The sequence below is a fragment of the Zootoca vivipara genome, chromosome 9, assembly GCF_963506605.1.
Source record: "Zootoca vivipara chromosome 9, rZooViv1.1, whole genome shotgun sequence".
Taxonomy (NCBI): domain Eukaryota; kingdom Metazoa; phylum Chordata; class Lepidosauria; order Squamata; family Lacertidae; genus Zootoca; species Zootoca vivipara.
Genome location: NC_083284.1, coordinates 2,472,138 through 2,483,854, shown reverse-complemented (window position 1 = coordinate 2,483,854; position 11,717 = coordinate 2,472,138). Strand labels below are relative to the sequence as shown.

At 45.7% G+C, this 11,717-nt stretch overlaps 1 protein-coding gene across 12 annotated transcripts in view; it reads left to right on the top strand.

Annotated features, from left to right (window-relative positions):
* Positions 1-11,717, top strand: part of LOC118079504 (serine/arginine repetitive matrix protein 2) — a 129,821-nt gene that overhangs the window by 65,059 nt on the left and 53,045 nt on the right. Inside the window, exon 9 of one of the 12 annotated variants that reach the window (XM_060278310.1) lies at positions 1,229-3,125. The exons of the other annotated variants lie outside the window; for them this stretch is intronic. Within the exon in view, the coding sequence (XP_060134293.1) occupies positions 1,229-1,785 (557 nt within the window). The 3' untranslated portion in view covers positions 1,786-3,125. Of the gene's footprint in view, positions 1-1,228; positions 3,126-11,717 lie in introns of those variants that run through there. 12 annotated transcript variants of the gene reach the window in all.

Here is an 11,717-nt window from a genome sequence, read left to right as displayed (position 1 = left end):
GCACGAGCTGGCAGGCAGAGAAATCAGCTTGTGAAGCCTTATTACAGGAGATTGCAACCAACACAGCAATTGGCAAGTGTTTCTTACAGTCATAATTATAGTCAATATAGAGCGGCACAGAGTTAATTTTTTTAACTTTTTTAATGGTGGTGTGCCACGTGATTTTTTTCACGGAACAAGTGTGCCGTGGCCCGAAAAAGGTTGAGAAACACTGCACTACACCACACTGTCTCCCGCTTCCTCTCCTCTGCACCCCCAGTAAATTCTGTTTTTAATAATTGTTTGGATACACTATATTTTTAATATGTTAGTTGTGATAATTTTATGTCCATTAAAATAGTCCATAGTTATACTTTATGTTTCTAAAGTAACAGAATGACTTTCAATCTGGAAAAGAAAAAAGAACTGCTAATGAAGCAATTTTTTTGAAAATTTTCATTTCCCCCCGAAACCACCACCCCCGATAAAAACCAGGTTTTTTTCCCCGAGCTTCAAAATTTCCGGAAATTTTACATCTCTATAAGACTTCCGCTTGAGGCGCAACGGAAGATGGCTGAACATTCTATCGCTCTGACTATCGGTTAATTAGAGGCTGTTATGGGAGTAAAGCAGCCTCCCAAATTCTTCCCGGGGAAGGGAAGATGCAGTCTCTTCCATAGATGTCCACTACCCGGTCCCAAATTCGGAAGGAAGGAGGGGCTGGGGGGCAGTGGATGGAAAGCCCCCAAGATACCCTGGATCTCCCAGGCGCTTTCTCTGCCAGCACATCAAGTTCCATGATTTAAGAGGAATAATTGGATTTAAATTGGATTATGGAAATGCTTCAGACAAAGAGGGGGATGACACTGCCAAAAAATTCAGCCATTGAGGAGATAAGAGGATTTGGGGAAACATCGCATTAAATACAGTGGTATGTCAGACGGAACATAAAGGGGAGCAAGACCCTTGTTTAAAATTATGTTTTAAGATTTTACTTAACAGAATTTCCCTAAAAGTACAGTCTACAATATCTAGAACAAGAGTGAAATCATAAAATACAAACTGTGTGTGAAAATTGAAAAATATAAAATTAAGGATTTATTTATCTATTCTTTGATAAACTTGCAAGATCAAAGCTTCTCTAATGTATATTTCTTCAGCAGTTGGAGTTTGTTAAAATCCTTTGTGGGTGGTTTTAAGAAGATTTATGGCTTGTGACGCAGCTATAAATGTTTTGTCTCCTTCCTAGGTCCGTCTGCCCTGCATATCTGGATAGTCGGCCACAGCACTGTTCTCTTGGCTGGCCAGCGGGCAGTGAAGTCTGGACTTGGACGCCGGCTCGGACTCCCCAACCACGTGAGCGTCTCCTGGGTGTCCAGACGAGGAATGCGTTGGGAGGAGCTTCTCCCAACGTTGCGGTCAAAGGTGTCTGTGGAAGGCACTCCTGCAGCAGTGGTGGTGCAGCTGGGCGAGAATGATCTGATGGAAGCTCCCAGTTTCAACTTGCAGACCCGCATGGAGAAGGACTTGGAAGAGTTGGCTGCAGCTCTTCCTGGACTCAAAATATTCTGGTCGGAGCGGTATGGAAGCCATTGCCCAGCTGCCCGCAAGAGGGCCAAGAAGCGCGTCCTCTCTTCAGTGGCCAAGAAGGTTCTGGCTTTGGGTGGGACGTTGATCTTTCACCCAGGCATTACAGCTAAGAATGCTTCCCTATACACGGAGGATGGGGTCCATTTGTCTGATGTTGGGAATGATATGTGGCTGGCAGAAGTCTCAGCAGCGATAAGGGCTTGGTTGCAGGAGTAAGTGGTTGGCGGCGAATTGTGGGTTTTCGCGTGGCCGAGGGGGGAGCTTGCTGCGTAAACACGTTTTGCAGTGCCCCTTCTGATCTGATTAACCCTGCTGTGCCTCAATGCCCCGTCATGGGGACTGAGAGGGATACATGCCCAGTGCCTAAGTCAAGGTTTCCTCTGCCTGAAATTGTTAATAAAGTTGTGGCCATTTTAAATCCCAACAACATCGTTGTGTGCAATCCTTGCTCTCGAACTGACTCCTGGAGGGGTGGGGGTCTGCACCTGGACACACAATGCAGTAGCCTCAGTGCCCTTTCCACTCTATCTTCTTTCTGGACAGGACCTCACCAGCCTGTACTATACATTTAGAGGGGGTTGGAGTAGATGACCCTTGGGTCCCTTCCAACTCTACAGTTCTGTGATTCTATCCAGTCACTCAAGCAGAGAGGTATATCAATCAGGGCTGGTTTGGGTCTCAGTTTGGAAGGTGAGCAGCAGCAACAGCAGGACCCTCTCACCTTTGTTTGTAGACACTTTGGATTCAGACCCCGCCTGCAAGCAGACATTTTGCCTTTGCAGGTGCTGCCTGCCCGTAACTGTGTCTTCCTTGCTACGCAAAGGAATTCCACTCCTTAGGGCAGCCATCCCTAAAGCAGGCGAAGGAATGCCTGTTTTCCCCTCACAATTGGCCCTCCGTAGCCTCCTAGGAGGCTGTGTGATACGGAGTCAGATCATTGGTCCAGGGCGGTCCAACACGTGGTTGGGAAGCCCTTGGCAATGTTGGACTATCCTACGTTGATCCACCTGAGCTCCGTATTTTCTATACCAATGTTCCTCAAACTTGAATTCCCAGCTGCGGTTGGACTACAACTCCCATCATCCATAGCTAGCAGGACCAGTGATGAGGGATGGTGGGGGTTGTAGTCCAACAACAGCTGGGAATTCAAGTTTGAGAAAAAATGGTCTGCACAGACTAGTGGCTTCAGGCAGGGAGTCTCCCCCAGCCCTATTTGGAGATGCTGGTAACTGAACATGGGACCTTTTGGTGCTGGACGCTGCATCATACTGAGTCAGACCACTGGTCCATTTAGCATAGTATTGCCTCATTGACTGGCAGAAGCTCTCCAGGGTTTCAGGCATGGAATGCCGTCAGCCCTACGGCCTCAGCCCTGTACACCTGAAGGAGTGACCCCGCAGTTAAACATTCTTCAACTAAGATAAGAACAGCTGTTTAGTAATTAAGTTTGTTGTTTTGTTTTGTAACTTTTCCTGTTGTCTGAGAACTGTTTTTACGTTTTATGCTTCTGTTACTTTTGGTGGTTAACCTTTTCGTTTAATAAATCTTAAAACTCACTTTGTGTTGGGGGTTTCACTCGTCCTGGTCGCCAGAGCTAAACCAGTCCTTCTGCAAGACCATTCTACCGGATTGTGAAGTATTGGCGGGTGCCCTCGGGAGGAGGGGCCCTGGTGGCAGCAGTTACCCGCAGGTTGGAGGGATTCCACCTGTGTATGCCCTTGCCACGCACTGTCTACCTTGCTGGAACCCAGCTGCCCTCGGAGAAGGGACTGGGGGGGGTGAGCCCATGACGGAGTGGTGGCTTGGGGAGTAACACCTGTGATGGGTGGTACACCATGACAATTTGTATGCCACCCTTCATTCAAAGATCAAAGGCAGCTCACAACATAAAAAATACAAAATGAGAATGCAAAATTGAAAAATGAATCAACCTGGGTTCCGGTTTCTGCCTGCAGGAATGGCTGACCTGTTTTCCATCCCTCCGACCTTCATAAGGAATTTGGCGGTTGCTAGGGGAGTAAATGGCAACCCCCTTACCTCTCCGGGGGTTACGGAGAGGGGCCGCTGGCCCGCGATGCCCCCTAACCCACTCGGATTGTTAAAGGAGTGGGGGGGGGCTTGGGCTGAAGCACTTATGAGGTATGTCGGAACTCCCGGACGCTAACCTGCATGGTGTGGATTTCCATGATTAAAGAAGATAATTAGGCTTAAATCCATGGACATACTTCAGAAGGAGGGGCAGAAGCTCTGTTTACTACTGAGGAATTTACGCTGCTGAGGGTGAGGAGTCAAAGGCTGTATTTTATCTGAAAGGAGGATTGATGGGGACGGAACGACAAGGGAAGTGAGTCTTTTTTTAATTTTTTGCATATGAGTTACTTCGTACCTTCCCAGACGTGATGTCCTGGCTTGTTTGGAACGAAAGAGAAATAAAAGGTATCTGTGTGAGTTGAATTTTATAAACTGTTGATACTGAGTATATTTTTTGAAGATGTGGAGTTGCTGACGAGAGAAGCCCCCCTCTAGCTGGAGGGAAGGAGTGCCTGGAATGCGTTCGGAGGATTTATGAGATGTGACGCACTTTGAATTTGAACAGCGACCTGAAGCTAAGTTCAGCTATAGGGCAAGGAGAGCCACTAATTTATCAAGAATCTATGCATAATGTGATGACTGGATCTTCTGCCTGGAAAAGCTGTAAATTGCATAAAGATCGTTAATCTACATAGTTATGAGAAGAAAACGAAACTGATTTGAGTTTTCTAAGATGGCGCTGCTTCGTGTTGAAAGAACGACGCAACAGGGACGCTCCAGACCAAGAAGATTTATGGGGAGGCTGGACTGATTAACTCACACAGGAGAAAGAACATATGTGAAATCTTGTTTGATATTTATCTCAGCAGCTGGGGAAAAATCGGATGAAAGAGGAAAACATCTATGTGACTGTAAGGGAAAGATTGGGACTATTATAGACTTTGAGTGATGATTTGGACTTTAGAAAAAAGACGGCAGTGAGCAGTTGCGAGGAATCCCCAATTTCTTGAAGCATGGGAACCCCGAAAATTTTAGATGATTTGGCATAACATTCGGTTTGATTGATATGTATTTGTATAATTCGAAATAATGGATGTGATATAAATGTTTTTAATTGGAAAATTAATAAAAATATATTATAAAAAAAGAAAAGAAAAATGAATCAACCTGGCCAGCAGGATTTTTGACACCTGGTGGAGCGATATTGAAGAAACGGCCCAATAAAGGAAGAGTCCTGATGAAGTACATGGGCTAATGAAATTGAGGGGTTATAATGAATTTGTTGATGGAGAATGGTGAGCCGTTTAGGATGCAGGTAACCTTTGGTGGTAGTTTTGATATGAGATAGGCACAGTGTTCCAAGTTCCATTGTGCTAGGGAATTTCATTAGCGGGAGCAGTTTCTGAGCACCGTGCAATACTTTGCCTAAGCTTTCAGATTAAAACTGCAGAGTGGAAGGAAAGGAGGGCCTTTTTCTGCCTCTCCACATGAAGACTGAAGAAGAGATCCTCTTTATATTAGGGAGGTGAGAAGGAGAAGGACTAGACCATGTGAAAAATGAACATGATATTCTAGCTGCAATTCATTCATTTTCAGCTTTGTATTACAGTGGTGCCTTGCTAGACGAATGCCCTGCTAGACGAAAATTATGCTTAACGAAAGGATTTTCTGATCGGAGGTTGCCTCGCTATACGACGAGGTTTTCTATGGCCACTGCTTCATCTTGCAAAGCTTGGCCATAAAAACCTCCGATCAGAAAATCAGGGCATTCATCTAGCGAAAGGGGAACCAGCTGTAGCAAGGAAAGAAGGCAAATGAAGATCAGCTGTGAGGCGCTGACAGCTGTCAGTGCCTCTCAGCTGATCTTCCTTTGCCTTCTTCCCTCTCTGGTCTCTGCCGAGCACAAAAAGGAACATGATATTCTAGCTGAAAAAGGAACATGATATTCTAGCTGCAGTTCATTCGTTTTTAGCTTTGTATTATTGTTATTTAAAAAACGTGCCTAAACATTCTGTTGTGCCCATAGCCTAGGCCTAAGGTGCCATTGAGCTCCTAGCTTCCATATCTCAGTTTCTAACACTGGATTTGCAGGAGACAGAGGTCTGTTACAATGTGTGTTAGGGTCCAAGTAAGTCACTTTTGTTGGTAGGTCCATCAGTGAGCCTTGGGTGAATAAGCAATAAAACATCCACACATCTCCTCAAAGTACGAGGCAGCTGCCTGCTCTTTTGGATCTGGTCCTCAACACGACAAAACTGATTGACCAAGTTGAAATACCAGGAAATTGGGAGGAAGTGATCATGTCCTCCTGGGTTTCATGATATAGAAGGAAGGGAAAGCAGAGTATAGTCGGACTATAAGAAGGCCTATTTCAAAAAGCTTAAGGAGTTACTGAGTGAGATCCCATGGTCAGAAATGGGAATTTCTGAAAGGTGAAATATTGAAGGTGCAAAGACAATTCCAACCAGAAATACAAGTGGGAGGCATCTAAAGAAACTGGTGTGGCTGCATAAGGAGCTTACAGGTGAGCTGAGGTTTAAGAAGGGCATGTGTAAGAAATGGAAGAAAGGAGAAATCACAAAGGTTTAGGGTACACAGTAGCCAACATTTGCAGGGAGACGGTAAGGCTTTTGACAATTTTCTCCATGATAGTCTTGCAGAGAAACTGGTAAAATGTGGGTTGGATGAGGTAACAGGTGGGTTGGTAGCTGGTTCACTAACTGAACCCAAAGAGTGCCCATCAATGGTTCCTCATCATCCTGGATGTGGACCATTTGGATCCCTTCCAATCGGGATTCAGACCCTATGGGACTGAAACTGCCTTGGTTGCACTGGTCGATGATCTCTGGTGAGATCGGGACAAAGATGAGAGCTGTTTCCTAGTTCCTCTGGATCTCTCAGCGGCTTTGACGCCATCAACCATGAAATCCTTCTGGACTGTCTAGGGGAGCTGGGGGCACTGTTATACAGTGGTTCCGCTCCTTCATCCTTGGCCATGTCCAGAAAGTAGTGTTGAGGGATGAGTGTTCGGATCCCTGGGTGCTCATTTACTGATGATATTTTTTGTTGACAGATGGCTGGGATGGAGGCAAACCTGTCCGAGTTGTCATCGCAGGCCAGAGTGTGGTTTTTCAGGCCAGACGTAGAGCAGTACAATCCAGTCTGGGACTTAACTTGGGTTTGAGCCCAATGGCCTTTATTCGCTGGTTCATCAGGAAGGATTTGCTGTGTGGTCAAGTGTTGTCCGCCTACTTAAACAAGGTGGTCCAGCAGAAGCCAGACATGATGGTTTTGCACATAGACGGCAATGAAATTGGGGTGGTGGACACTGAGGTTATAGTTTCCCAAATGGTAGCGGATTTGAAGGCGATTAGGCAAAGCTGCCCGGGGATTGTTATCCTGTGGTCCAACATCTTCCCTAGGAGAGCCTGGAGCGCCAGCCCTCCGATGATGAAGGTATTCACCAAAATGCGAAAAACTTTTAATAGTGAAATGAAATTTGCGCTGTTCCCAACGGAGGACAGAACGATATCTCACCCCCAAATTAATTCCAGTAGCTGGCAACTTTATGGACAGGATGGGAGTTCCTTGTCTGCTGTTGGAAACGACATTTTCCTCTCTAACCTCCGCACCGAAATAAAAGCACATATTCTGCGGCGGTGGGGGAAGAAGCACTAAGCCATGGCTTTATCCTCTGCAAAAGGGAAGAAGTTGGCAAAACTGGCGAGTACCCAGAATCACTTTTCAGGTTGCTAAGCAGTTCCAGGGTCTTGCCCGCGGGGCTATGGGACCTGTGGGGCAGGAAAGGGATCGCTTGAGGTTGACCCGTGTCACTTGCCTGGATTTGTGGGGCTCCAAGGGTGCATGAGTCAGCCAGAGCTCACCTTAAGGGGTACGGTGTGGGGAAAGGAGAGCAATAGAGACTACCTCCCTGCAGGGTAGGCTTAGCCAGTCACGACCGGATTTGGAGTCTCAAAAGAGACTTGGACTCCTACCCACACGTCGCCTACTTTCCTGCCTGCGGTTTGTAAGTTACTCTGCTGTAGTTAATAAAGTGACCCTCCTTAAATCCCACACTTTGTGTCTTGCCTCTTTAGTTTTGGTGCCCTGATATAGCTGTCTTCAACAGATCCAGATCTGAGACCTACTATAGGCAGCTCCTTCAACTGTTCCTCATATGGCTTGTTTTCCAGACCCTTGATCATCTTGGTTGCCCTCCTCTGTACATGCTGCAGCTGGTCTATATCTGGTGCCCAGAATTGGACACAGTATTCCAGGTGTGATCTAACCAAGGCAGAATAGAGCAGGACTATTCATTCCCTTGATCTGGACACTAGACTTCTGTTGATGCAGCCTAGAAGAGCATCGTTGATGAATTTGTTTTAGCTTGCCATTGTTTGTTGCCTGGAACTGCAGTAAAGGTTGCTCATGCCCTACATAGAGTTCGCATTTAGGTCAGACAAGCAGGCTGAAGTCCTGACCTTGCCTCTTGGATGTGACTGATCCCGACGCTAAGAAAACAAACCTGACCCTGTGTGTGGCAGCGATCCTCCCCCAAGATTCTTGGCCTCAAGTCCAGGCAGCTGGACTTGAGTGACAGCCAGCTCTGCCTTTGGACGGCGCATTCCAGGGACAGCTAATGAGACCCTCTTGGCACAGGCAGACGGCGGAGTACAGCGTGTCCCTTGCCCAGAGGTGGCTGAGCTGTCATTTTCCCTTCCTGCCATGCGGAGAACGTGAGACGCTTCTCCCCGGTGGACAGTCCCAGGCAGCTGTCCAGGGCAGCTGTCTTTCAGCTCCATCTGGTACACAGGCTGAGACCCTACCTGCCTGCAGACTGTCTAGCAAGAGTGGTGCATGCTCTAGTTATCTCCCGCTTGGACTACTGCAATGCGCTCTACGTGGGGCTACCCTTGAAGGGGACTCGGAAACTACAACTAATCCAGAATGCGGCAGCTAGACTGGTGACTGGGAGCGGCCGCCAAGACCACATAACACCGGTCTTGAAAGATCTACATTGGCTCCCAGTACATTTCCGAGCACAATTCAAAGTGTTGGTGCTGACCTTTAAAGCCCTAAATGGCCTCGGTCCAGTATACCTGAAGGAGCGTCTCCACCTCCATCATTCTGCCCGGACACTGCGGTCCAGCACCGAGGGCCTTCTGGCGGTTCCCTCACTACGAGAAGCCAAGTTGCAGGGAACTAGGCAGAGGGCCTTCTCGGTGGTGGCGCCTGCCCTGTGGAACGCCCTCCCAACAGATGTCAAAGAGGAAAACAACTACCAGACTTTTAGAAGACATCTGAAGGCAGCCCTGTTCAGGGAGGCTTTTAATGTTTAATAGATTATTGTGTTTTATTTTTCTGTTGGAAGCCGCCCAGAGTGGCTGGGGAAACCCAGCCAGATGGGCGGGGTATAAATAATAAATTATTATTATTATTATTATTATTATTATTATTATTATTATTATTAATGTATGAATGAACAAAATGTGCATCAATTTTTAAATAAATAAATACATGACAAATAATTCAACTTCTGTTCCCTGGATGATAGAAAAACATTTCTACGCTAAAAGCTTCAGGAAAGAGAGGGCTGTGATCCCGTTAGATAAACCTTGATCTAATATCATAGGAGTCCTTTCCAGACCTCGTAACCTATCAATAATCAAAAGGACAAACTAGAAACCAGATCTATCTGTTCTAACATTGGTAGGTAGATACACAGAGTTAAATCTATTGAAACATACATAGCTATGACTGAATTCTTCCACACTTTATTTCAGTGCCCAACTAAGCCTTTGCAGGTGTAAAACAATGGCTTTTTTCCCCGAGCCTCAAAATAGCAGGATTGACAAGGTGGCATAGAGTGCAGATTTCCAGTTATTTCATCCACTTTTGAACAGGATTCATTTTGCAGATGCACCGTTTTAGGTCGTGGCAAAAAACATCATGCCAACAGTGATACATATGCTCACAGCCCCTTCTGATGATGACACAGTTGGCCGTATCTGGTTGTGCAGGACCTTTATTTTCTGGTTTATTATAATCCCAGTAGCTGAAAAGGAGAGGAGAAAGTACTCAGTCTGAATACTTACTTTATTGTGTACCTCTTAGAATGAAATGCTTGCCTATCCTCCACACACTTATTCATTATTTTTGCAGTAACCTAGAGGAGTAACATTCAGAGGAGAATTCTCTTTCGGTCTTGAGGACTCCCCTGCCTTTCTGCCCTACCCTGTAGTCAGAGTTTACACATTTTCTGCTCTACCACCAACATCAGATGAGTCTCATTTTATTCACTGTATTGTGAAGTTTTCAATTCTTGAATATTTTTATATTTGTGAGCTGCCCAGAGTGGCTGGGGAAATCCAGCAGATGAGCGGGAAATAATAATCAGAATTAGAAGAAGAAGAGTTTGGATTTGATATCCCGCTTTATCACTACCCGAAGGAGTCTCAAAGTGGCTAACATTCTCCTTTCCCTTCCTCCCCCACAACAAACACTCTGTGAGGTGAGTGGGGCTAAGAGACTTCAGAGAAGTGTGACTAGCCCAAGGTCACCCAGCAGCTGCATGTGGAGGAGCAGAGACATGAACCCGGTTCCCCAGATTACGAGTCTACTGCTCTTAACGACTATACCACACTAGCTCTCGGTGTCTGATTGGAAGGCAAATCATGTGGTAAACACATACATCTTACAAGCACTTATTGTGCTTTCCTCAGGAAAATAATGGGGGAAATATTCCTATAGGCAAACCCTATAAATTAAAATAAAAAAATTCCTTCAGTAGCACCTTAAAGACCAACTAAGTTTTTATTTTGGTATGAGCTTTCGTGTGCATGCACACTTATTCAGATATAAATTAATAAATGGTAGGATTTTGATTATTTGGAGTGTTGAAGGGAAGATTGCAGGCCAGTGGAAAAATACAGGCTAAACTTCCTTTCCAAGGCAGTGCCTCACCTGTGACAAAGTTGCACAGCTTACAGAGAGGGCAATCCTAATACGCTCCTTTTGCAAGAGGACGGCCCTAATCAGCTCCACCAAGCCATTTGATGGTAGCATTTTCCAGTCTTTGTCTTTTGTTCATTCAGAGAACAAAGCACGACAAGGCAGAGAGGGAACAGGGGTTGTGGGAGGGGTGTCTACCATTGGCAAGTGCCACAGCTCAGTAGCAGAGCATCTGATTTAAAAGCAGAAAGTCATTTTATGACTTACTAAATATGTGCACTATGTTTGTGCTAGGGAAGTTGGGAGGAACCATTGAAAGTGGGATACTTTGGAATTCACTGGAAAGGGGACATTTTTAAGGGTTTACAGCTGACATTTCCACACTTTTATTTGCTGCATCTTTTGCTATTTTTAATCTCTGCTGGGGTTCTCTCATCAAAGAGTACTCACCCCACACTTGGGTCTTGGCTTCCAGGATTCCCAACACACGGAGTGTGGGCTGCCTTTACACTCTGACTGAAGCATCAGAGAATCTTGAAAAGCAATTGCTTTGGTGCACCCCAGGTCTCTTCCCTCTGGATTCCAGGAGGAAGTGGAAGGGTGGTGGTAGCAACGGTCAGAGAGTAAATCCCACTGGTTGCCCTCCAGGGTTGTTGTCATTTAATCACAGCTTTCCTGCCGGTGCATTTAATACTTTTCTATTTTAACCATGTGCAATTTTTTTATGTTTTGTAAACCACTTTGAAGCTAATCTATCTATATATATATAAATGTAAAGTGAGCATGTTTGCGTGTCTCCACTTTTCATCAAAACCGCTTGACTGATTCCGTTAAAATTTTGACACATCACATGCGAATACGTTACACAGTTTGCGTAGACAGATGTCACACCTGAGGCAGGTAAAAACATGATTTTAGGTTAAAAAACAGCACCCTCCAGTGGACGTCAAAGGAACTGAAGCCATATCCTTTAGTGCAACAATAGGGCCATCTGCTGGGTGTCAACATGACCTCAGCTGCTGCCATTGGCTGCAGACTATTGGTGACTTGGGAAAGATTGAGGGCACTAGGAGAAGGGGATGACAGAGGACAAGATGGTTGGACAGCGTTCTCGAAGCTACGAACATGAGTTTGACCAAACTGCGGGAGGCTGTGCTATGGTCCAT